Raw genomic sequence first — 27,325 nt, 5'->3', positions numbered from 1 at the left:
ACATGGATATTTTACTTTTCCAGAAAAGTGGGAGATAGATCCATCTGAGTTGGCTTTTGTGAAGCAGATTGGAAGTGGTCAGTTTGGAGTGGTCTATTTAGGCCAATGGCGAGCACATGTCCAGGTAGCTATCAAGGCCATCAATGAAGGCTTCATGTCTGAAGAGGATTTCATTGAAGAGGCTAAAGTGATGATGTAAGTATACACAAAACCCAGACAAGTAGGCACGACATCCAGGTGTCATGGAAAGAACATGGATCTTGGAGTCAGTCATCAGTGGATTTGTGTCACAACTCTGCCCAAGCTAGCTGTGGGACCTGGGCGAATTATTTGACTTCTGAGTGGCTTGAGTTGTTTCATTTTTCTAAGCTTCAATTTCCTCACCTGTAAAACCTCACCTAGAATCTCTATCAGAAGCAAGGAATTCGAATTTAAATCCTTCTTCTGAGATGTTTAAACATAATTTGAGCAATTTTGGGGAAAAAATATTTCACTTTTTTTTCAAATCTTATTATACATTTTTAGGAGCCCTTTCGATAAAGCAGGTGGAAGATGATGGTGAAAGGGGTGATAGCAGAGATGGAAAGAAGGGAATAGTTTCAGGATACATTTTTGAGATAAAATTATCAGGACTTGCTGATAAATTAGATGTTGCAAATCACTTAAGGAGACTGGGGGACCAAAAAGTGAAAACCAAGGTCTTGGGTGCACTATTAGGCAGAGAATGGCACCATTTACTGAAATGGAAGAGAGCTGCTGAGGAATAGTTTTAGAGGAAAAATTAGTAATTCTGCTTTGGACATGTTGAATTTGAGAGACCTATTGGGTAGCCAAGTATGACCAAGGGTCAAATGCATAAGTCTAGAGTTCAGGAGAGAGGTCAGCCTGTTCACCACAGATGACATTAAAAACTCTGAAACTTGATCTGATCACATGGGAAAAAAGAACAATAGGAAGAGAAGAAGACTACAGAGTTTGAAAATATTTAAGTAACAAATTTACATAAATATGACATGTTTGTCCTACAATGAATCATATGCATTTTTCTAAGATGAGAAAGGAATGTGTATTAATGGGTCCTAAAGTTACAGCAAACAACAGCATTCTTTATCTGTTTGCATCTTTCTGTGACCTTGAAAAATATTTGTCCTATTTGTTAGACTGAACCATACAAGCGAGGGTTTATTTATTTGTTCTTGCCTTATTTCTGATAATTTTTTCTGATAAACTTTTGCTAGTGATCTTACTGAGCAAATACAGTGTAATGTTCTAATTCCCAAAGGCTTACATGTGAGTATCAATTTGGCAGCTTTCTCTTGGAAAATTAGTTTCCCATCTCAAGAATTGCCTTCCTGCCATTATTCTGCGCACATGTAAGCTTCATCCCCTAAGTGAAAACACACTTCATGAATTAGAAACGTAAATCAGACAAAATCTACACATCTGATATGTACGTGTGTGTGTGTGCTCAGTTGCTCAGTTGTGTCTGATGCTTGCGATCCCATAGACTGTAGTCTGCCAGGCTCCTCTATCCATGGGATTTCCAGGCAAGAATAACTGCAGTGTGTTGCCATTTCCTACTTCAGGGAATCTTCCCAGGGACGGAAACCGTCTCTTGTGTCTCCTGTACTGGCAGGCAGACTTTACCACTAGTGCCACCATATAATGCCTGTATCTACAAATTAAATCATGTATAGGTGCTTGAATATCTTTACCCCTACTAACTGGAGTGTTTCTGTTTGCTCATTATATGGGAATGTATCAATCACTCATACATGTTGTTTTAATATAATTAATCTCCCTGATTCATTGATCTTGTATTATCTTTATGAATGGAAAGAAGTAACATTTCAAGGTATTTTTGACTAACAAAATGTTAGCTAATTATACACCTCCTAAAATTACAAACATTAATTTGAATATTCTATTTCATATTCAAGTTGGCATAAAAGGGCTTTCATTTCAGTTCAGTCCCTCAATCGTGTCTGACTTTTTGTGACCCCATGAACCACAGCATGCCAGGCCTCCCTGTTCATCACCATCTCCCGGAGTTCACTCAGACTCACGTCCATCAAGTCCGTGATGCCATCCAGCCATCTCATCCTCTGTCGTCGCCTTCTCCTCCTGCCCCCAATCCCTCCCAGCATCAGAGTCTTTTCCAATGAGTCAACTCTTCACATGAGGTGGCCAAAGTACTGGAGTTTCAGCTTTAGCATCATTCTTTCCAAAGAACACCCAAGACTGATCTCCTTCAGAATGGACTGGTTGGATCTCCTTGCAGTCCAAGGGACTCTCAAGGGTCTTCTCCAACACCACAGTTCAAAAGAATCAATTCTTTGGTGCTCAGCTTTCTTCACAGTCCAACCCTCACAACTATACACGACTACTGGAAAAACCATAGCCTTGACTAGACGGACCTTAGTCGGCAAAGTAATGTCTCTGCTTTTGAGTATGCTATCTAGGTTGGTCATAACTTTTCTTCCAAGGAGTAAGCATCTTTTAATTTCATGGCAGCAATCACCATCTGCAGTGATTTTGGAGCCCCAAAAAATAAAGTCTGACACTGTTTCCACTGTTTCCCCATCTATTTGCTGTGAAGTGATGGGACTGGATGCCACGATCTTAGTTTTCTGAATGTTGAGCTTTAAGCCAACTTTTTCACTCTTCTCTTTCACTTTCATCAAGAGGCTTTTTAGTTCCTCTTCACTTTCTGCCATAAGGGTGGTGTCATCTGCATATCTGAGGTTATTGATATTTCTCCTGGCAACCTTGATTCCAGCTGGTGCTTCTTCCAGCCCAGCGTTTCTCCTGATGTACTCTGCATATAAGTTAAATAAGCAGGGTGACAATATACAGCCTTGACGTACTCCTTTTCCTACTTGGAACCAGTCTGTTGTTCCGTGTCCAGTTCGAACTGTTGCTTCCTGACCTGCATATAGGTTTCTCAAGAGGCAGGTCAGGTGGTCTGGTATTCCAATCTCTTTCAGAACTTTCCACAGTTTATTGTGATCCGCACAGTCAAAGGCTTTGGCATAGTCAATAAAGCAGAAATAGATGTCTTTCTGGAACTCTCTTGCTTTTTCCATGATCCAGCGGATGTTGGCAATTTGATCTCTTGTTCCTCTGCCTTTTCTAAAACCAGCTTGAACATCAGGGAGTTCACGGTTCACGTATTGCTGAAGTCTGGCTTGGAGAATTTTGAGCATTACTTTACTAGAATGTGAGATGAGTGCAATTGTGTGATAGTTTGAGCATTCTTTGGCATTGCCTTTCTTTGGGATTGGAATGAAATTGGACCTTTTCCCGTCCTGTGGCCACTGCTGAGTTTTCCAAATTTGCTGGCATATTGAGTACAGCACTTTCACAACATCATCTCTCAGGATTTGAAACAGCTCAACTGGAATTCCATCACCTCCACTAGCTTTGTTCATAGTGATGCTTTCTAAGGTTCACTTGACTTCACATTCCAGGATGTCTGGCTCTAGGTGAGTCATCACACCATCATGATTATCTTGGTCATGAAGATCTTTTTTGTACAATTCTTCTGTGTATTCTTGCCACCTCTTCTTAATATCTTCTGCTTCTGTTAGGTCCATACCATTTCTGACCTTTATCGAGCCCATATTAGCATGAAATGTTCCCTTGGTAGCTCTAATTTTCTTGAAGAGATCTCTAGTCTTTCCCATTCTGTTGTTTTCCTCTATTTATTTGCACTGATCCCTGAGGAAGGCTTTCTTATCTCTTCTTGCTATTCTTTGGAACTCTGCATTCAGATCCTTATATCTTTCCTTTTCTCCTTTGCTTTTCGCTTCTCTTTTTTTAGTCATGTATTTACATGTATCCATTCTCCCTCAAACTCCCCTCCAATCCTGGTTGCCACATAATATTGAGGAGAGTTATCTGTGCTATACAGTAGGTCCTTGTTGGTTATCCATTTTAGATATAGCAGTGTGTACGTGTGGATCCAAACTCCCTAACTATCCCTTCTCCCCATCTTTCCCAGCTGATTAACCATAAGTTCATTCTCTAAGTCTGTGAATCTGTTTCTGTTTTGTAAATAAGTTCATTTGTATCATTTCATTTCCTTAAACAAAATTTTTTAAAGTGTATTTTATTTTCGGCTGTGCTGGGCCATTGTTGCTGCTCTGGCTTTTCTCCAGTAACGGTGAGCCGGGGCGGCTCTCTAGCTGCGGTGCACATGATTTTCATTGCGGTGGCATCTGCCGTGGGGAGCACAGGCTGTAGGGCGTGCAGGCTTCAGTAGCTGTGGCTCCCAGGCCCTAGAACAAAGGCTCAGGAGCTGTGGTGCACAGGCTTAGTTGCTCACGGCATGTGGCATCTTCCCAGATCAGGGATCAAACCTGCGTCCCTTGCACTGGCAGGTGGATTCTTTACCACTGAGCCACCAGGGAAGCCCCTCATTTGTATCATTTCTTAAAAACTTTATTTTAGTGTATTTTAGTAGGTGATATTCAAGGACACTGTGTATGTGTGTGTGAAAAGAGAAAAAGAGAGGAGAGAAAAGTTCAAGCAGCTGAGCACAAATGTTTTAATTCTCTAAAGTGAAATTTTCTTTAAGTTATCCAACAGTTCAAAGCTCATTTCTATGAGGTGTCATAGCCATCACCCTTTTAAGAGACATAAAATTATGATATGGGTGTGTCTGTGTGTATGTGTGTGATTACTAAATACATAGAAGAGTTTCATGTCAGCAAATGTTTTTCAGTCTTCAACTTATTCTAAAAATTTCCTTTAAATGCATTTATTAGTTATAATTTAATTTTCTTTTAAAAATTCACATCAATTGCTCTTTCTTCCCTCTGTCTGTCCCGAATTTTTTGTCTAGACAGCTGTGATTGGGGAGGTTGAAACTCAAGGACCAGGAACTGGGCAAGGAGTAGCAGTAAAGAGGAAACAAAGGCTTACAAAATGGAAAAAAGAAAAATAGAATATGGACTATCCTGTGTGTACCACAACTTAGGAAGTAGTACCGCATAACCTCTTGACCCCACTCTCTTAGCACATAAAGTGGAAAGGAAACTGTCCTACTTGCTCTGTGGTTGGGTTAGTTTCAATCATAGCTTGATGATGAACATTATATGGAAATGGTAAGTATCACCAGTTGAGTTCAAACACTTGAAAACGCAAAAGTGATTTTGCTTATGGGTGGGTCTATGTTTTCTTCAACAGGAAGTTATCTCATTCGAAGCTGGTTCAGCTTTATGGAGTGTGTATACAGCAGAAGCCCCTTTATATTGTGACAGAGTTTATGGAAAATGGCTGCCTGCTTAACTATCTGAGAGAGAGAAAAGGAAAGCTTAGCAAGGAGATGCTACTGAGTGTGTGCCAAGATATCTGTGAAGGAATGGAATATCTGGAGAGAAACTGCTTTATCCATAGGGATTTAGTAAGTACAGAGCAAATTTGCTATTTTGTGAAGGACATGATAAGTTAGGACTTTCAGTACTTTGAATAATGCATCCTTTGGCTTAATTTTAAAACATTTTTCTATTCATGTAATTTGTTGAGAAATGTAGATTTATTTTCTATTGCCTACTGATGCTGTAACCAAGTAAGATGTTACTCTACATATGTCTTGAACTAATTATTCACCAACAAATGAACTAAACTACTTTCCCTTCCTCTCTCCCCCTTTCTTCTTCCTTCTCTTACTGCCATCTTTCTTTCTTTCAGCCAATAATAAATACATACTAAGTGCCTATATATGACAAGCTCTCTGCCAGGTGCTAGAGGGCCATGCTGAAGGACCAGCCCCAGTGGGTCTCACCCAGGCGGTGAAACTGCCTCTGAGTGGAGATGGTTTGGTTCTTACAGCGGCATAAAAGCACTACTGGCATTATTGAGAGGGACTCGAAATGTTAAACCATTCTGTTCTGTTTCACTCAGAACAACCCTCCAAACAAAAAGATCGAAGCTTGTTTTACCTCAGAAGCAAATAGCTCTGCTTCCCTGCCTTGCTACCTCCCCTTGAAAAACATTTTCTATCTGCTCCGTATTTATTCATGATATTCGTACTATTCCTTCTGTGTCCTTTCATGTCTCATTTCTAAGTTCCCAAATTAAATCCAATGAAAATTTGAGAATTTATGAGGAGTCCCTGTTACTGACCCTTACAGGTAATCCTGAGCTTCCATCAGCCATGACTAGGATGACCACAATATCTGTCATTCAGGCTGGACTATTTGGGGGCAAGAAAGGGGTCATAATTTCATTAGCCCCAGCACACCATTGCTTGTCCTACACATGATTGAGAGCTCTCATTGGCATTTATTATTTACGACCTCCTTTAATAATTGTTTGCATTGTTTACACAAATATTAGACTCAAGACTCCTTGACACCAAGGCGTAGACTTCTGAGCTGCAGTTCAGTGTCATGAGAGTGCAAGTTGCTGAGCAATGGCTCTCAAACTTAGCTGGGCATTAGAATCATCTGGGGGCTTTAAAACATCACAGTACCGAGCCCATACCCCCAACCAATGAAATCAGAATCTTTGGGGGTAAAATCTAGTGATCAAGTTTTTGGAAAATTTCCCTGATAAGTTTGTTATGTAGTCAAGATGGCATACCCTGCCTCAGCTAGTTGAAATCTCACCCTTGTTTCTTACTAGCCGTGTGACCTTAAGTTAGTTAACTAGTCAAGTGGTGTTAATTATAGCACCTCCTTCCTATGGGCTTACTGGGAGGATTACGTGAATTAATATGTGTAAGCACTTAAAGCAGTGCCTGGCACGTAGAAAAGCTCCACCGTTGTTTCACACGCCTCATGACGCATTCCCCAGTGTCTGGCCTGAGTTGCCATTGAGCACACATTTTATCGGATGGATATGGTATCAGTTCCACCTAACTCACCTTCCTAGTCTCTGCGGTTTGTCCTCCCCATGAAGATTAGAATTCAAAATTCAGTCAGGTGACAGTGAGGTAATTCCATTTGCTCCAGCTGTCTTCTTGCAGACCTACCTAGTCTTGGTTCCTTCCTTGATCACTGTCATTTGTGTCCTGTTTTCTCCACCTATATGCCACTTAAGATCTATTAGCTAACAATGTGTGTGTTCTCTGTTGAGGGCTTGCCTTGTGATTTGACTTTGAGATCATTGCTGGCACTTATCAACATCTTCCAGACTGGCCCCTGCTGGCTCTCCATTTCAAGTTTTTTCTTTTGTTTTTGAACTAACTAAACCACAAATTAGCTCAAAAGAGAAAAATTCTGTCAAACCTTTGACCTACATGAGGCTAAGGAATCAAGTCAATGGTTTTCCTGACTAAGCTGACTGAAAATAGATTGTCTTGGCATCAAATAGTTTCTGCATTATATACTACTATATTTAGCTCACTGTGGTTTAATAAATAAGAAAATATCAATTGTAAACTGTTCAGTTCAGTCGCTCAGTTGTGTCCGACTCTTTGTGACCCCATGATGTTACATTCAATGAAATGTAAATTTTAAATACAATTTCTTAATTTCTATAAGTAATTTATACAATGATTATCCCAAAGATATATAATGATCTTTTATTTTTCATGCATATTGGACTTTCCTCTTTTTATTTATAAAGGTAAAGTTTTAAATACACACTGTTTTTTATATCAAGATTCATAGTTTTTTACCTCTTAGTTTGAGTTTATCCTGATACTTGTCAAGGATACTTCTTGAGAAAGATTACACATTTTAAAAAGGAAAAAAGTTAGTTAAAAATTTTCTTTTTTTATCATTTCTTAAAAAAAAAATCACTAAAATCCATCTCGCAAGGGCAGATACATTAAATCCTATGTAGCACCGACAGTTATCACCATGAAGTAGCATGGTTGTTCACTCAGAGGTAGTGCTGAGCCACAAGCGAAATAAGGAAAAGAGTACAAACTCTGGAAAGAAAAAACTTTGTATTCAAACCTGGATTCTTTTCTTCTTTCTATAGGCAGCAAGGAATTGTTTGGTCAGTTCTACATGTATAGTAAAAATTTCGGACTTTGGAATGACAAGGTACATGATGCACTTTCTTTCTTTGTTTACTCATAGTAGGGAATCTTACATTCGTCTACAGGCAGACTGAAGGTGTTATTGGCCTGCTCTTTTTTCCCTGAGGGAAGTGTTGATGTGGTTGGATGTCCTGCTGACCCACTTTGAGCTTTAGGACATGCACCAATTTAGCTATAAGGGAAACTGAGACTGTGGGCTAGTCTTCTGATCTGTCAGGTCATTATTAATAAAATTATGTCATCCCTTAAAAATAAAAAGAATTTCTTAGTCTACTTATCATATGTAGAAGGTTAAGAGAAAAGTTGTCCTTATATATTTCTGAAATAGAAAAAAATTTGTTTGCTCAGCTTTGATTTTGCTGTCCTTTTCCTGCATTTCTCTTATCAATTGTAGTAGCTGACAGTCAGCAAGTGTGTGAAAATAAGGTTGGAAAACCTTATTTTCAACAACTCAGTGCAATTTATATTTTGAGTCTGCTTTCCTTCAGGTTGCTAGAAATTTAATCCTAGTGATTTCAGGGTTTCTCTCTGGCTCTCTTCAGGGTCAAAATCCAAACTCCTGTCTCATGGGGCCACATACTAGAGATGGCCTGACTGAACCCTGTTGCTGACCACTGAAACTGGCTTCCCTGCAGCCACCATTTTCCTGTTTTGTCCTTGTCTGACTCTTGACACAGGTGGTTGCTGACTCATCCTGAATTTCTGTCTGCAAGATTCCTTCATGCCTGGCATTATTAAACCACAGGCCTGTTTTAAACTGAAGAATTGCTATGGTTTTCTGAGATTCAAATATAATAAACACAATGGAGGTTTGGTTTAAGGGGGAAACTGTATCAGGGATACTTTCCTACCTTGATAGCAAGAAGAGAAGGTATCCTGAGCCTTTCTGTGGTAAAAGACTTTGTATTTTAGAAATCAGAGTTAACCAAAAGGATTAGAAGTACACAGAACTTAGGGGTGATTAACACAATGTGCTCTGAACTCTGATGGCTGTAGGTACGTTTTGGATGATGAATATGTCAGTTCTTCTGGAGCCAAGTTCCCAGTCAAGTGGTCCCCTCCTGAAGTTTTTCATTTCAACAGATATAGCAGCAAATCTGACGTCTGGTCATTCGGTGAGTGAATTTGATGTTCATTTGTTGGAGCTTTATTGAATAAAATAGAGATTGCTCTTTTAACTTTGATTTCCTAATATTATCTAGCTCAGAGTCTTCTTATAACTGTGTTTCTGTCTCAGGTGTTCTAACACATCAGATTGTCTTTGGCAGCTGGCAACCTTCTTATATAAATTTGCCTTTGAGGTCTTTTCCTTTCCCACTGAGCACTTGCTGTAAAACTGTTTACAGAGTCTACTGATTTAGAAAACAAATTCAGCCAACCTTCCCACACCACAGAGACTTGCAAGGAAAACTGATCTTACAGCGTCATTTAATCTCGAGTGTAATTAATAACCTTCATTGCTTGACTATCCGTGATGCCATCTCGTTTACATTATTATTCTCATATTTTGTGAAATTAGACATAGGCTTCCTTGGGGTCTATCAATGGCTATTTATATTGGGTAATGTTCTTCATTGAAAAAGAGATACTGTGGATCCACGTCTGATGGAATTTGTTCTTTGAGTTGACTTGCAGAAAATGGCAATAAATGTGTAAATGATCTATCTATTCTCTTTCACCTGGGCCTTCCTGGGTGCCTTCTTAGGTTGTGAGAGACATCTGTACCCTCAAAGGGTGTGAATGTTATTGCCCACAATAAGATTTAGCTTGTATTGATCTCATTAGCTCTCCACTGACGTGTGATAGTCTTGGCTGGTGACATTTTAAGCTCTGCTGGAGAGCAGTTGAGTTGTGAGACCAATGATAGCAACATAAGGATTTCATCGATGGTGGCTGTAGAACAATTAGAAACCCTAGAGTTTTACCTGACCACCTGTCTTTCTTCCTCACTGGACAGTGAGCTTCTTAAATTCTTAAGAACTTGGACAGGTTTCAATCTTAATTCTGTGACTCTAACATAAGGGTGGAGTCTGATCAATATATAATACATATTTGTAGAATAAGTGAATAATTAAATGAACTCAAATTGAGAGACTTGAAGGAGCTTCATCAATCATCAATGAGTTTTGAACACCTGCTTATATAAACAGAACCCCTGCCAGATTTTCTGGGACTCTACTCAGCAGTCTTTCAATGGAAAGAGGGAAATGTATGCCTCCTGGTCAGGAGTTTTCCTGGCCTTAGCAGGCAGCAGGGGATTACACAATATTATCATTTTCTATGGAATGGTAGAAAGTTTCATTGATATCAGGGTATGGAGACATGAATAGTACTTTGAATTAAAGATACTGCCAGCATTTTCTTCCAATAAGAAGGCAGTCAGAACCAACAGAAAAGGGAAGGAATTGTTTTCCCTTGGAATATATTCAGTTCAAAACCTAAGATGCACGGGATCTGCTTCCTGGATAGAACTGCAGTCATTCTGGATGATTGCAACTCCATGGCTGCAGGAGGGAAATAATGCCTTGTAATTGGAAACAGCTCAGTTCCAAGTAACCACCTCTGTCTAACCTCTTATTTTTATGTGTTTTATTTTCAGGAGTTTTGATGTGGGAAGTTTTCTCAGAAGGAAAAATGCCATTTGAGAATAGGTCAAATTTGCAAGTCGTGGAAGCTATTTCTAAAGGCTTCAGGCTGTACCGACCTTACCTGGCACCAATGTCCATATATGAAGTCATGTATAGCTGCTGGCATGAGGTGAGTGCCCTTACTTTCCTTCAAAGGTTGGCAGTTCCTGCATCTGAGAGCAGATTGATTATCACCCATGTTACCCCAGGACTCTGTCATGGCAGGAAACGGTTTCTATTTCTTGGTAATGATCCCTGAGAGCCAGAAGTACTTCCACAACAAAAATCATTAACACATTTTAACAGTGGCCTTTCAACTGAGGAATTCAGTACCTTTTCTAAGTCTTATCTTTCCAAAATTGGTTCCTACAGAAACTCGATGTTATTAAAGCCTCCGTGATGAAAGGTTTTACTCCTTTTAAGAACTTCTGGGTGGAAACTAAGGGTGGAATCAGACTTGTTCAATTTTCACGTTGAAAGAGAAGGATGGTGTTTTTATTTACTTCACTCTACTATAATTCGTCTTGCTTTTCCAAGGGTAAGAGTAATGGGTTTTATCTCTCCTGTGGCATTTGAGACTCCTGATAGATTAAACAAAAATAGGAATGAAGGCAGGAAGTGTGCCAGGAACTTGTACTCAGAAAACTCTCTCTCAGGAGGCCAGTTTCTCTTTTACTTGAAATGCCAACCTTAAAAATAAGGCCAGATGAGTTTATATCCCACCTCTGTCTTTTCTGGGGACAACTCAACACACCCCTCCCCATCATCAGACTCCTCTGTGACTTTGACAGTTCTCTCTTTCCAGTTGACAGTTTCAACCCAGAATAGCTACAACTGGATGAGGATTTCCTTCTGGCTAAAAAAGAAATCACTCAACTTCCAATTCACAAACACTAAAAAAATTCAGTATTTCAAAAGTAACATGGTTGTTTCCATTCCAGAGAAGTATTAATTTTATAAAGATCCCCAGTGTATGAAAATACTTTACATATGATTAACTGCTCTGCAAGTGCTCTTGAAAGACATAAAAAAATATTAAGTAAGCTGTTAGTAGCAAACAGATGTCTGAAGAGCATCTTTGCAATAATAATGTAAATAGCTCAGGAATGTACATGTCTAAAGCAATATACTTGTACATGCATATACAATAGAATACTTTTTGAGATTTTACATATCTGTGGAGAGGAGACAGAGAAAGGAGTAAATAAGATACTGAGGACCAAATAAACAAGGTGCTTAAGCATCTCTAGACTCAAACATGATTATATTAGCATGGTTATGCTTGTTTCTGGAGAAGGCAATGGCACCCCACTCCAGTACTCTTGCCTGGCAAATCCCATGGACAGAGGAGCCTGGTAGGCTGCAGTCCATGGGGTCGCTAGGAGTCGGAAACGACTGAGTGACTTCACTTTCACTTTTCACTTTCATGCATTGGAGAAGGAAATGGCAACCCACTCCAGTGTTCTTGCCTGGAGAACCCCAGGGATGGGGGAGCCTGGTGGGCTGCCGTCTATGGGGTCGCACAGGGTCGTCGGTCACGACTGAAGCGACTCAGCAGCAGCAGCATACTTGTTTCATTGGCTCTACTACTGGCACAACCTCAGCACCAGCAACAAGCTCCTCTACTTATTCTTGAAGTCTCAAGGAAGACTCTCACATGTGCTCACATATTCTCCTATTCTGTCCTTTAATTGTTATATTTTATTTACTCTATTTAAAAAATGTAGTTTATTATAGTTGGCTTACAATGTTGTATATTAACTGCTGTTGTACAGCAAAGTGATTCAGTTATACATATATGTGCATTCTTCTTATTCTTCTCTGTTATGGTTTATCACAGGACATTGAATATAGTCCCCTGTGTATACAGTAGGACCTTGTTGTTTATCCATTCTATATATAATAGTTTGCACCTGCTAATCCCAAACTCCCAATCCATCCCTCCTCCACTCCCCCTCACCTTTGGCAACCAAAAATCTGTTCTCTGTGTCTGTGAGTCTGTTTCTTTTTTGTAGATAAGTTCATTTGTTTCATAGCTTATCCACATATAAGTAAAATCATACGGTATTTGTCTTTCTCTTTCTGACTGACTTCACTCAGTATGATAATCTCTAGGTCTACCCATGGTGCTGCACATGGTATTGCTTTCTCTTTTTTATGGCTGAGTAGTATTCTGTTGTATATATGTACTTCATCTTCTTTATCCATTCCTGCATTGATACACATTTAGGTTGTCTCCTACTCTGTACTTTTATTGATGCCATCTGTTTACAAGCCACTAGGGGTGGTGTCTCCCTACTAACCCTGTTGCCAGGGACCTCTACTACCATGAATATTTCTATTTCCCATGGATTTCAAAGATGCCATGGGGCTTCCTCATGGAGTCAAAGTCAAACCACATCCCACTGTGAAACAGAAAAAAGGCTCTAATCTTCATGGCTTGGAATTTATTGACTGAGCCTGAAGACAGCACAGTCAGTGCTTCAAGACCTGAAAAGGCCCTCATGGAAATATGCCTTTTGCTTTCTGACTAAAATCTGTCTTTCTACAGGGGATCAGGTATAGTGAATAACAGGCAGAGCTTGGGGACTTGGGACTCTAGAGGCCCCTCTCTCCCAGCTCTTCCTTTATTCCATGCATATCAAGTCATCCAAATAGATCTCTAGGGCAGATCTATGGAGCGTTCTGTGGTGATGGAAGTATGCTATCTGCGTTGTCCAATAGGTCAGGTGATACCTGGCTATCAAAGAATTGAAAAGTAGCTAGGGTGACTGAGAACTGAATTTTAAGATGTATCTAATTTCAGTTAATTTAAATAGCCACGTGAGTGTTTGCAGTTCTAGCCATTTTATTTTTGCCGCAATCTCTTCCTTTATATTTTCACACCCCTGCCTCGCTCAGCTGCCATTCATGCCCTATCTGTCAGCCAAGATATCTGTCTCTTCTGTTCGTGGTGAACCAGACTGGATCTGGGTCCTGCCAGCAAGTTCCAAAGCTGGTCTCTGTGTGAATCTTAAGCTAAGTTGACCGCCTCCAATTCCCTTTTCCAGAAACCTAAAGGCCGCCCGACGTTTGCTGAGCTGCTGCAGGTTCTTACAGAGATTGCAGAAACCTGGTGACCTAAAGGGACTGCCAACCCAGAGGATCATCCTGCAGGACCGTCATGAAAGGAAACCCTGGGTGAAGTCACTGATGGTGAATATCACCCTTTAGAGCCACTGACTCTGAGAAACAGTGCAAAGATCACAGGCTTTTCCAATTTGTTAAAGCTTGAGAGTATTCTGACAATAACTTTTCTACATGTATGTTTGAAAGTGACTTCTAAACTTGGATTTTTCTGTAACACTCTTTATGTCTCATGCATGAAGAATGGAAAATTGCTCCATGGTGGTCTTTACAGTGACTGCTGTTCAGGAGAAGCGCCCTGAGAGCCCCCAAGGCTACATGAGAACCTTATCCTTTACTGAGGACACTGCTTTACTGAAGAGGAGTGACTTCTTCTTTTTTTTTTTTTTACTTTGGTGGCGCATGCATAGAAGATGAAAATAAATTCTGCCAAATCCTGGAATAAAGGAGCCTCCCCTGCAGGATGTCATGCTTTTGAGCTGTACAGATCTTTATGAAAAATGCACCTTTACAAGCCACATGAGTGGGCATTCTGGAACTGTCCTTCATAATCTTCCTTATGTTATTTAATAAACTATTTTTGCACAGATTTGATCATTTCAGCACAGTTTCCTGTGCTCCAGTATTGAACACTGTTACAGGAGAAAGTCCTTTGAACAGGACCTGGTGAAGTTTCTGTTTCTAGTGAGATCCACTGTCCAGGACAATTCAGAACCTGCATCTCTGTTCTGAGCTTTCACCCTTGGTACCTGTGAAATTGGAAAATTGAGGAAGCCTCATTTTGTCATAGAAAGTACCTTTGGCACCTTCTAGAAGATGACTTGCTTTTTCCATAAGAACAAAAGGTGGCAAAAGCAAGATACTCAAATGTTACATCAAGTTCCATTATTTCTGAAGTCCAGGGTTTTAGATTCAAAATGAAATAACCAGTAATCACCATTAAACCTTGATTTTTCACATACCATTTGCAGGAATGATTGGAAATTGATCTTCGTCATCCTCAGTGCTTCAGAAAGGGGAAGCTGCATAGTGGAAAGGGTGCTGCAGAAAGCAGGAGTCATTACCATAAGGTTTAACAATGGGAGAGGCTTTCTAGGTGGCACTAGTGGTAAAGAACCCACCTGCCAATGCAGGAAACATAAGAGACACGAGACACGAGTTTGATCTCTGGGTCGGGAAGATCCCCTGGAGGGGGGTCATGGCAACCCACTCCAGTGTTCTTGCCTGGAGAATCCCCTGGACAGAGGAGCTTGGCAGGCTACAACCCATAGGGTCACAAAAAGAGCTGGACACAGCTGAGCACACTCGCACTTGGAAATAGAAACTGAGAGCTCTGGGGAGGGCAGCGGAGGAGTGAGTAACAGATGCAGGAAAGATAATCAAAAAACATCCACCGTTCTTCTCTTCCCCGTGAGTCTCTTGCTTTCTTGGCCATTTAACACGTGGTCCAGCATCTTCACTAGTAACAACTTGGAGCTGTTCAGCTATGATCCCTATTTCCTTGAAGCAGATTAGCTCAAGCATGATTGATAAACTGGGGGACTTTGTCAGTATTAAGTGCCAGTTGGCCAGGGTTGTTTTTCTCCAGCACTTTAATGTTTTGAAGTGGTCTGGGGTAATTTTTCTCACAACTAAAGAGAAAGCTTTAGCAGTAAATGAGGATCTTAAGAAATATAGGTGCCTTCTTTTAGTGCCGGTAGTGGTGGGTTGGTGACTTCCTGTATGATAAGCTGTCTGGGAAAGCTGAAAATGCAGGTGAAGAATCGGGTTGGACCAGAGTGGTTTCCTTCTGTCACTTGTGCGCATCCACTCATTGACCTCATCTCCTGCTCCTCCCCTGTTAACCCACACTGTCTCTCGAACATTCCAGGCACCTCCTCACCTCAGGGCTTTTGCATCTGCCTGCCTTTTGCCAGGAGTGCTTCTCCTTGATAGCAACGTGGCTTGCCTCCTCATCTCCTCAGGACTGTTGCTCAAAAGTCACCCTCTCTGTTACGCTTTCTTGAATCATCCTATTTAAAACGATAACCCCACCATGGACATTTCCTGTCTCCTTTTTCCATATAATTTTTTACCTACAGCTCTTAACACTATACAGAAAATAATATATTTCTACTTATTTATTTGGTCTATTGTCTGTCTCATTATCCCTGAAACTGTAACATGTGTGAGGTCAGGCATTTTTGTCTCTTTTGTTCACTGCTATATCCCCAGCTCCTTAAATAGGGCCCAACACAGAGTTAAGCTAAACACTCATGGAATAACCCAATGAAATACAAGTGGTGGAATTATCCGGAGGCTTCATCTTCCAGAGGTGGGGATCCAGTCTGGTAAGCAGCTCTCCTCTTGGGATTCTTGGACAATCCATTGCTTTGCCACACAATAGTGGGCCATTTTTCCTTCTGATTCTAGTGTATAATCTCAGGTGTTCATCGCTCTTTTTAGTAGAATTCTTACTTTTTCAAGAACAATTTGACTTACCCATAAATTTTCCATATCTCCTTTTCCCTGTTTACATAGAGAAAATTATGTTTTGTTAGGGATTGACATCAGATTAACAGAAAAAAAGATTCCCAAATAAATCTATAGAGAAACATAAATTCATATAGACACATCGATATTTAATAGAGGAAGTAGATTATCCTTGTGTCTACACAAGGACAGAAGTTTCTTCACACTCCTACCAGATGTACAAGCAGCCTGCAGCTATTTTATTTTATCTGAAATTATCCTGTTTTCCTCAGGTTCCCCTACCTGCTTAGAGTGCTGAGAAAATTTAGCTTAATCTTGTGACTTTAGTCCAGGGCAAAAATGAAAATATTCTCTGTGGGTGAAGTGGGTTGTCTCTCAGATTTTGCCTTTCCTTCTGCTTCTGCCAAGGTAGCATCTGGGCAGAGAAGAGAGAGGGGTGACTTTATCCAGGGGGTGATATTCAAAATGTTTACCGACTGATTTGTCACAGGCAGACACCAATCAGAATGGATGGTGACCGCCAGTAATCAGTCCAGCCCTGCTGATGGAGACCATGACTATCAGCCCTGGCGAGGTGACCTTGAGGTGCTGACGTGAATGGGAGGGCTGCTTGGATTGGAGCAGTGTCCCCTGGCACCTCTGGTCTCAGCAACACTGCTTATCAGCCTGGTTGCTGCTTGTCCTACTGGCCTTTGCAGACCATAGGTTGGCCTCTCTTGACTAGCTCAGGATACAGAAGCTCTTCCTGGCTACTGAAACCTCATCCCAGCTCTTGCTGGCACTGTGGGCCCCTCTTAGGCTCTGCTCTGTGTTCCATTTGTCCCTCGGCCTGGGCTGTGTTGTAGCAGAAGCTGCCAGTCACCTTGGCTCCTGAACAATGGGCACCATGACAGTGCTTCTGCTCTCAGTCCATTGAGCTCCTGAGTCCCATCTTAAGACTGTGTGGGAACTTCTGGGTCTTTTTCATACCACTCAGGGTAGAACAGCTCAGAAAGTTGAAACCCTGCAACTGTGCACTCCCACCCCTCCCCCTTACCACCCTGCCTGACCTTGTTGTGGGGCAGAGTTTATCTTGCTATAGCTGCTTGCCAGACTTGGGCAGGGACTGTTTGTGAGGGAACCCCCTCCAGGAGTCTGAAATATGAATCACAGCAAAAGCCCCTCACTGCCCTTGGCAGTGTCCACCTGGCCTCCCCCTCCTCGGTGGTATCTTCAGCCCATCTAACATCATTCTCCCAAAGAATATGAGCTTTTTACTTCCTTGCCCTGGTCCTCACACAACAGAATGATCCAAGAGCTCTTCAAAAATATCTTATTTACCTGCTTTGAGGAGACCCAGGCATTGGTTTTACAACAAAGTGCCCCAAGTGATTCTCATGCAGGGCTGAGAACCATGGTTGTTAGCCCAGTGGCTCTCAGTCTTCACTGCTTACTAGAACCATCTGGGGAGATTTCATGCTCAGGCTACATCCTGCAGCAATGAAATCAGAATCACTAGCACAGGACTTTTTAAGTTGTTTGGATTATTCCAATAGGAGTCAAATGTGACAACCCTTGTTCTTCCAGGTCAGTTACTCTCAAACGCTAATGCATGTACAATCACCTGCGGCCTTTGTTAAAATGCAGGTTCTGATTCAATAGGTCTGAGGTGGGGCCTCAGAGTCTTAGTTACTGAAAAGCTCCCAGCTGATGTCAATGGTGCAGGTCTTTAGACCATATCCTTCTTCCCAGAGGGTATTTGCCTTCTCACCCTCACAAACTAACTGGATTCAGAGAGAGGGAAATCACCTTGTTGAGTGAGTGACGTATTTCAAAGTTATGCCTATTACATATTTCCTGGTAGTTGTTGGCATTTTATTTTCCAAAAGTCATGTAAAACCCTTTATTATTCCTGTTATGAAAGGTTGAAAAATTCAATTTTTAAGGCTGTCTTGTGGCAAGCTTGTTGCTTTAGTTGCTAAGTCATGTCTGACTCGCTTATGACTCCATGGACTCATAAGGCTCTTATGAGTCCTGGTAGCCCACCAGGCTCTTCTGTCCGTGGAATTCTCCAGGCAAGAATGCTGGAGTGGGTTGACATTTCCTTCTCCAGGGGATCTTCCCAACCCAGGGATTGAACCCACATCTTCTGCATTGGCAGATACGTTCTTAAAGCCCCATGACAAGCTTACCCACATGAGAAAGTTCTACATAACGAGATGCAGCCAGAAGCACCCAAGGATAGCTTCCCTTCCCAAAGGAACAAACCAATTTCACCAGAAGGAAAACTTTTGCTTCTTCCTACTTGGAGCACAGCCTTGAGACCTGGAGGTATAGTAGGTATAGTTACCGTGGATGGGATTCTCAGATTAAACATAGAAGGACCAGTTAAATCTGAATTTGGGATAACAGACTTTTTTTTTCTTTTTTTGGCTACGTCGTGCATGGCTTGCAGGGACCTTAGTTCCCAGACCAGGGATGGACGCTGAAAGCGTGGACTCAACCACTGGACGGCCAGGGGGTTCCCAACAGTTTTCTAGTGTGTTGTAGTCTCTTCTGTTGTGGTCACCCTCAGAGATAGATGAACCCCTATCCCAGACTTGGTTCAGATGTTGAGACTGCCGTTGTCATACACACATCGAGAGAGGGTGAAAGGTTTATGACTCAGAGTGAGGGTTTCTGCAGACACCCGTGAACACGCTCCCCAGCAGACCCAAAAGGTGACTTGAGAGCGCAGGGAGGAGCGGTTCCTTTGGGGTTTTGTGGTGAGGAAGGGTGGGGTAGAGAGGAAGGGGCTGGGCTGGTGTAGTTTGAACTTCCGCTGCTACGGAAGTTCCGTTCCTATCAGCTTGCTTGGGCGTGGGCAGAAGGGAAGAAGGCAGTGATGAGGCTTGAAAACTGTAATCAGTTAAACTGTGTATAACTGTGTGTTCCAAAGATTGTAGGGACATTCTTATACTATTTGAGGTTTTGTGTGTGTGAAGTTCAAATTCATCTGGGTGGTGTTTGTGGTTATTAAATGGCAGCCTTGTCTATGGAGCAGAGAGATACAAAGGGCATGAATCTCTCCTTTGTGGCAGCTCTGCATTGCCCACTTCTAGGCTTCTTGTTCTATGAAACAAATGAATCCCTATTTCTTTAAGCCAATATTAGTCAGTCATTTAATTACCAGAAGCCAAGCCTATTCCTAAATGATACGTGTCTACTGATTCTTCTATTGGCAGCTATCTTACTATATGCTTCTACTTAGGTCCCAATTATGTAGCTCACTTCAAAGATTATTGAAATCTAAGAAATTGAAAACAACCATAGCCACAGAATATACCTGCTATATTTTAGCACTTTTAAAATAACAGCTTTACCATGGGGATGTGACTTGGATAGGTGGGGTCTTAGATTAGATCTGTGGTTCTCAAGCCTGGCTGCCTATTAAAATCACCAGGGGAACTTCTAACAAAATAGCTTGACTGTACCCCCACCCTCACATGTTCTCTTTGATTGGTTTGGGGTGGGGCCTGGGCTTGGGAAGGTAAAACAGCCTTCTCAGGTGAAAGTAATGTGCAGTCAGGGTCAAAAATCATTGCGTGAAATAAAATACTTTATGTTTTTTCTGGGTCAAGACTTCTTGTGAAGATTTTTTAAAAGGTGGGACAAAAGGAGAAAGATATCTCAGTGATGCCTGATGACTAACAGCTGTTCAACAGGGGGGGCACTTAATAAGACATCAGATGCTTTAGTTAGCCTGCCTTTAGCCACCAGCACAGCCAAGACATCAAAGCCAAGGAGGGCTAAAGGAATACAATGACTTTTTTTTTTTTTTTTAACAAAGAGCCAGAAATCCAGAGGCAGGGAGTCTGCAGTTTCTCCTTTCTGGATGGCAGTGCTCCCAGGTTTCTTGGGAAGATATTAAAGATGCTGAGAACCTAGAGAGGATGTACTCATTTTAAAATTATTTTTAAGATTTTTTTTTAATGTGGACCATTTTTAAAGTCTTAATTGAATTTGTTACAATATTGTTTGCGTTTTGGGATTTTGGGGCAAAAGGCACGTGGGATCTTAGGTCCAGGACCAGGGATTGAACTCACATCCCCTGCATTGGAAGGTAAAGTCTTAACCACTGGATAAGTCCTGAGGAGTTACTGTTTATATCTCATGGAAGAGGGGTGGGGGGCACTCTGCATACAGAATTCCATGAAATCTCAGGAAAAGGGCCAGAAATTCATGTATTTTAGGAAGGGGTTTGTTTTGTGGAATCTGCTGGTTGATTGGGGGAAGTGAAAGTCAGGTGAGTTTCTGACTCTGAAATTAAGCCTTGTTTTCTTGTTTGCTTGGGAACCCAATTGGATGTTTCTGTTCAGCTACAGGTTTTAGAGCTTAGCCTTTTATGTCTCATTGATGATTCTGAAGTCATGGTCTTTCAGAGACACTGGACACACAGATGAGTTTGTCAGAAGGGTTTAATCTTCACTCGGCTGGACTGTAAATTATCCCAACGTTGTGAAGGTAAGATCACATGCCCATGTCGCTGGCGGGGACCTGCTTCTTCCAGCCCCAGCTATGCCACACCATGAAGCAAAACAAATAATATAACACTTGATCTTGTTTGACCAGTTCCTCCATGCCTTTTATTTTTCCTCAGGCAGCAGGGTAATCTCCTATCAGCAGGCACCTCCCATAAGAAGTGGAAATGCTGCCTGTAACCTGAATTACATTGAATTCCTTAAGTCCACCTGACCTAAACCAGTTTGGTTCTCACAGTGATACCACACTGTGGTGTCTCCAGTGTTGACCCTCCTTCTTGCCCAGGTGAACTCAATCCAACAGCCTACCTTTGCAGAAAGTCTGTCTCAGTACTTGCTAAAAAGACTGAATCACTGCCTTCCTTAAGTTTACACCCTGCGATCCTGTGATCCCAGACTCTCAAAGCCTTGCTCTTTTTTCTGTGCATGCAAGATTACTCAGAAGGAATTAAGTTCAAGTAAGATAACAAGGGTAAACAAAACCACATTCTATCCATAATAATTAAATTTCTGTTTCCTGCAAGGCTTGTCCATTATAACCTAGCCTTACCATTCCCTGGGTTGGGAGAAGTGTGCACTCTTTTATTCACGTATACTTTATTTAAACTCTTCTAGTGAAATGATGAAATGTTTATAGTGAAAACAAAGGCAAAAGCTAATTGAAAAACAAGGAGACTTTCTGAGTTGGAGAGCTAGTTTGTCCCTTCTTGGTCTATGAAACAATTTCATTGAGATGTTTTTGAGTTTATTTTCTGAATGTTTGTTGTGCACAATTAACTCAAGGAGGAGCCATATACTTCACCCAGATCCATTCCAGGGAAGATCTAGAGACTTGACTCATAGATGCTAAAGAGTCAGGCCCTGTGTTTGGTTTCCATGGTTGGTGAGTCTATAGAAGGCATTCACAATGTAATCCACAAGCTTTTTTAAGTATAATACTTTTATTGTACCTAGTTTTCTTTTAAAAAATTATTGGAATATAGTTGATTTACAATGTTGTATTAGTTTCAGGTGTACAGCAAAGTGATTCAGTTTTATATATGTATTCTTTTTTAAAAAAACTTTTTATTTTGTATTGGGTTATAGCTGATTAACAACATTGTAATATTTTCAGGTAAATAGCAAAAAAACAAAAAAACAACCAGCCATACATATACATGTATTCATACTCCCCCCAATTCCCCTCCCATCCAGGCTGCCACATAACATTGAGCAGAATTTGATGCGTTATACAGTAGGTCCTTATTGGTTATTATATATTTTATATACAGTATTTTGCATATGTTTTAATCCCAATCTCCTAATTTATCCCTCCCCCAATAGCACTCCACTCCGGTACTCTTGCCTGGAAAATCCCATGGACGGAAGAGCCTGGTAGGCTGCAGTCCATGGGTCGCTCGGAGTCGACTTTCACTTTCCGCTTTCATGCATTGGAGAAGGAAATGGCAACCCACTCCAGTGTTCTTGCCTGGAGAATCCTAGGGACGGTGGGCTGCCGTCTATGGGGTCACACAGAGTCGGACACGACTGAAGCGACTTAGCAGCACCTTCCCCAACTTCGCTTTTGGTAACCATAAATTCGTTATCTAAGTCGGTGAGTCTGTTTCTGTTTTGTAAATAAGTTCATTTGTATCATTTTTTTAAAAGATGCCACAAGTAAGAGACATCATATGATGTCTATCTTTCTCTGACCTATTTAATATCATAATCTCTGAAAGTGTGAAAGTTGCTCAGTTGTGTCTGACTCTTTGTGACCCCACGGACTGTAGTCCATGAAATTCTCCAGGCCAGAATACTGGAGTGAGTACCCTTTCCCTTTTCCAGGGGATCTTCCCAATCCAGGGATCGAACCGAGGTCTCCTGCATTGTGGGTGGATTCTTAACCAGCTGAGCCACTCAAGGGAAGCCCAAGAATACTGGAGTGGGTAGTCTGTCCCTTCCCCAGGGGATCTTCGAGCTATGAGGGAAGTGGATCCATCCATATTGCTGCAAATGGCATTATTTCACTGGTTTTTACGGCTGAGTACTATTCCATTGTGTATACATACCACATCTTCTTTATCTATTCATCTATTGATGGATACTTAGGTTGCTTCCATGTCTTGGCTGTTCTAAATAGTGCCACAAGCTGTGGGGACAGATTGAGTTTCATGCTGGCAGTCAGGAATTTCTGGCTGGATCACAGAAAGCAGGGTGTGGGAGGGAATTCTGGGAATGTGGTACTCAGGGCTTTTACCTCCATCTGTCATCCCTTCTGCACCACACACCTCTCCTCCCGGCCCTGCCCCCTGCCCCAGTCAAGTAGTTGCTCGGGCCTACATGTAGCTGTGTGAGGCAGGGCTGCATGGTCTTAAAAGCACCCCAGGGCAGAAAACTGGTGTGAGGGCTTGTCTCCTGATCACTGGACAAGCTTGAGGTTAGTGAAGCTTGGCCTACTGATTCCTGCCAGCTCTATTCCCAGCCATAGGGGGAGTTCTCCATATGAAACACAAAAGTGCTTTAGAACTCAGAGGTTTTCTCCCATATTAAAGGCATTAATGGAAACTCGGTTTTCCTTCAAGAAGATTTTTCATGATTTGTAACTGAAGTGGGAAAAGGTGTCTCAGGTGGTCAGCTCTCTCAAAAGGCTTTTTTCTGCTTGTTTTTTGGCAAACAAATTCTCAGTTGGGAAACATGTATTGTTCATTGTTGTAGATAAAATTTAAGACTCTTGTAACCTAAGCTTACCTCTTAGAGGCTTCCTGTACACTGCAGCCAGGGTACTGTAATGTTTGGTCTATGCTAACGTGGCTTGCTGGGGGCAGCTGTCGTTCATTCTGACTCTGGGGAGATGTGTTCCATCAAGGCCTCCTTAGATGTGCCTAAGGAGTGGCCCTCCATACTGTGGAGTGGGGAGTTTGGGGAGCTTGGGTTTTGGTCCTCATTCTGGCCCTAAGTAGCAATGTGATTTAGGGAACTGCAAATTATTTCTGTTCATTTAAAAAACAGACACAGGTAAGAAAGAGGCTTTTGTACCCTAGACAATTTATTTCCTTAGAAACAACTGAGAGAGCTGTTCTTAAACATGAATTCAAATTAAAATAAGGAAAGTTGATAAAGTCATGGTAATACGGTCAATACTGATAAAGTTGACAAAGGCATGTGGTCAAGTTCCCCTGGGGCCAGAAAGAGGGTTTGAGAATATACATTATAATGTAATGCAGTGCTACCAAACTTTGTTATATATTTTTTTCTTTTTCTCATTTTTCTTTTAAATTTCTGAACTGAGAGGAGATACCATTACACTGACTGTTCAACAAAATTATTAAAAGATAAGACAGTTTCTTCTACTTTTTGTTCAGGTGCCAGATCAGTTAGTTATACAGGAGATGGCTTTGTGCAGAGCCTTTTTCTAAAACATAGACTTTAATTTCAAGGAAAATGACAAAGCATTAAGCACAAAGCCTTTTAAACCTTGAACTTTTCTTTTTAATTTTGCCATGACATAAACTTTAAGAAACTCAAAATGGAATTCCAACAAGGATAAGTAAGCCACATTATTTTATTACAAATGAAAAGATATAGAGAAACATTAAAAGTTGTAAACTTTCTAAAATGCACAGTATTTATAAACATTAGAAAAATAGAAAATTTCATGATCACAATTCTTTAAATATTTGAAAATATTTCATATATATTGATGTTATTTTCTACAAAGCTTTATTGGGATGTGAAAACTATTTAGTTTGGTTTTATTAAGAAAAATATTTTTGTCTGACATTTTGTATTGTTGACAATACACTAATAGAATTCATTTTCAGTTGAATTATTAAAAATGAACTAAAGTGACAAACTGAGAACAAAAAACAATTTATGAAAACTGATGACTAATGGTCCTTATCAGTCTAATATTAAGACTATGAGAATTAAAATGTTTCAGAGACCTGAATTGTATTGAATGCCTCAATGTCAGGGATAAACGTGAGTGCCTTCCATATACATATATTTGATTTCATACCCTTAAAAATGTTAACTGCATGCTGCCAAATCTAGAGGCTTTTATGAACATTTGGAAATCTGAACTAAAAATTAAATAATTAACCATTGATCTAAGAATAAAATTTTAAGTTAGAAAATAAAATGAAACTATTATGTTTACAGAATTAGGAAAGGCTTTCCTTTTGGCTGTGTGAAGACAGCTTTGTGATCCTTAATGATACATGTACAGATTTTCACATAATAAATCTTAAGGTATCTGAGATAAAGTGTATATATATTAAAATATATACATTTGAAAGTACCAGTTAAGACTAACACAGTTAGTCTGAATAGAGGGATCCAGCATTTTATTCCTCCTTAGACAACATCTTCCTATTTGGGAAAAAGTATTCTGGGTTTTGGATTTGCAAAATTTTGGTTTTTCAATGCATATGCCCACCAGAGATTTTTAGAGTTTTTCAAATGTTTCATTGTTTCTCAATATATTTCAACTCATTAGATTTTTCTGAGACTTTCTCCTGGGCATATGTGTCAACACCAGTTCATTATCCATCCCAGGGTACACATGGTTTCTTGTATTCCAGGAACCTTCAAGCGGGGCATAATATACCAAGGGCAAAGCTTTGTAACAGGTGACCTTGAGGAAATACCTGAAACCAAGATTCAGTTAAACGGAGGACTACCTTGGAGTCAGGTTGGATGCTCACTAAGAAGGTGTCCTGGAGAAAGCAACAGTTTTCAACAGAAAAAAAGAAAAACTTTAAAAAATGAATTTCTACAACTTTTAACCACTACATTTTTAGAAACCACGTTTTCTATGAACACAAGCTTGTGGTTATAACTTATGAATCTGATATACAATTTAGATGAAACAGCAATCAACAGAGTAAACATATATTTGACCTGAGGTATCAACCCATGAATCTTCCATGGATTATCAATTTTCAAATATTTAGAAGGCACTGAATTGCACTCAACACTGCGTGTGTGCTAAGTCACTTCAGTCATGTCCAGCTCTTTGCAACCCCATGGACTGTAGACTGCCAGGCCCTTCTGTCCATAGGATTCTCCAGGCAAGGACACTGGAGTGGGTTGCCATGCCCTTCTCCAGGGGATCTTCCTAATCCAGGGATTGAACCTGTGTTTCTCATGTCTCCTGCATTAGCAGGCTGGTTCTTTACCACTAGCGCAGCCCTATGCTAAAGAGACTATACCAGCACTTTAGAACGTTGCAATCATCTCAGGTCATGACTGTGGACTTCAGTAATAGTTCAGCGAAACTGTGGAAATGCTCAAGTCACTTTAATGGAATTCTGAAGAAATTCCCCAGGACAGACTTAAGCTAGATTACAAACAAATAAAACTACTAACATTTGAGGTTAGAGAAGAAAAATCCAGTCAAACTGAAGGGTTTTTGGGGTTAGGATTTTTTTGAGAGAAATAACTTTGGTCTAGAAATAATATAGCTAATTTCTTTTCCATTAAATTAATGAGTGATGAGTAATCTACCCATTAACAGTAAAGACCACCAAAATTGTTACTTCTCCCGTGCACTTGAAGATAGGAAAATTTTATGCAGGCTTTAAACATGAAAATATATTTCCCTGTACTAAGGTCTTAGTATTTTACCCTGAGGTCTTAGTATTTTGTTTTCTAAGAAGTTAACCCACCTTCCTATTCTCCCCAGATAATTACAATAAAATGTATGGAAAGCATGGCCAGGATGAAATTCAACAGAAAAAGACAATCTACCACTTATTGTGGTAGGATGCTGCTGCTAAGTCGCTTCAGTCGTGTCCGACTCTGTGCAACCCCACAGACGGTAGCCACCAGGCTCGCCAGTCCCTGGGATTCTCCAGGCAAAAAACATTGGAATGGGTTGCCATTTCCTTCTCCAATGCATGAAAGAGAAAAGTGAAAGTGAAGTCGCTCAGTCATGTCAGACTCTCAGCGACCCCATGGACTGCAGCCCATCAGGCTCCTCCATCCATGGGATTTTCCAGGCAAGAGTACTGGAATGGGGTGCCACTGCCTTCTCCTAAATTATTCCTGCTGCTGCTGCTGCTAAGTCGCTTCAGTCGTGTCCGACTCTGTGCGACCCCATAGATGGCAGCCCATCAGGCTCCTGTGTCCCTGGGATTCTCCAGGCAAGAACACTGGAGTGGGTTGCCATTTCCTTCTCCGTGGTAGGATATGTATATTTTTTAAAGGTTAGTAACCAATTATAATTTCCTTAATAAAGGTCAAAGTGCCAGATTTCAAGAGGACAATTATGATAACTTATTCAGGTTTTTCATAAAGATTTTTCTATTTAGTTTGTGGAAAACCCCCCCTTTGGGGATTAAACCTTTGAGAAAAATTGAAGTGTATAATATAATGCTAACATAATGCAGCAATTACTCTTTGAAAGTCTCTACATCAAAAAGAAAAATGACACTTGGGATAATAATAACAAAAGTAAAAAACAAAATTAATATAGAGAACTCCAAAGCTGAAATCACTTGTACTTCTTCAGAAACTCAGTTGTGTCCTATATTGTTCAGGTCTGAATTAAAAGAACCCATGAACATAATCATGTGCATTTGTTTTTGTGAAAAGGAAAAATAGTTTCATTTACCTAAGGTATT

General features: G+C 40.7%; 1 protein-coding gene across 2 annotated transcripts in view; it reads left to right on the top strand.

Moving 5' to 3' along the window:
• TXK (TXK tyrosine kinase) overlaps nucleotides 1-14,338 on the top strand; it is a 62,940-nt gene extending 48,602 nt beyond the window's left edge. For both annotated transcript variants that reach the window (XM_005681590.3, XM_005681589.3), the window contains 6 exons: nucleotides 24-195; nucleotides 5,191-5,407; nucleotides 7,936-8,000; nucleotides 8,993-9,111; nucleotides 10,596-10,753; nucleotides 13,674-14,338. In XM_005681590.3, the coding sequence (XP_005681647.1) occupies nucleotides 24-195; nucleotides 5,191-5,407; nucleotides 7,936-8,000; nucleotides 8,993-9,111; nucleotides 10,596-10,753; nucleotides 13,674-13,742 (800 nt within the window). In that variant the 3' untranslated portion in view covers nucleotides 13,743-14,338. The remainder of the gene's footprint in view (nucleotides 1-23; nucleotides 196-5,190; nucleotides 5,408-7,935; nucleotides 8,001-8,992; nucleotides 9,112-10,595; nucleotides 10,754-13,673) is intronic.

This window comes from Capra hircus, chromosome 6 (genome assembly GCF_001704415.2).
Source record: "Capra hircus breed San Clemente chromosome 6, ASM170441v1, whole genome shotgun sequence".
NCBI classification, from domain to species: Eukaryota; Metazoa; Chordata; class Mammalia; order Artiodactyla; family Bovidae; genus Capra; species Capra hircus.
The sequence above is the reverse complement of the archived record's forward strand: the minus strand, read 5'-3'. Positions and strand labels throughout refer to the sequence as shown.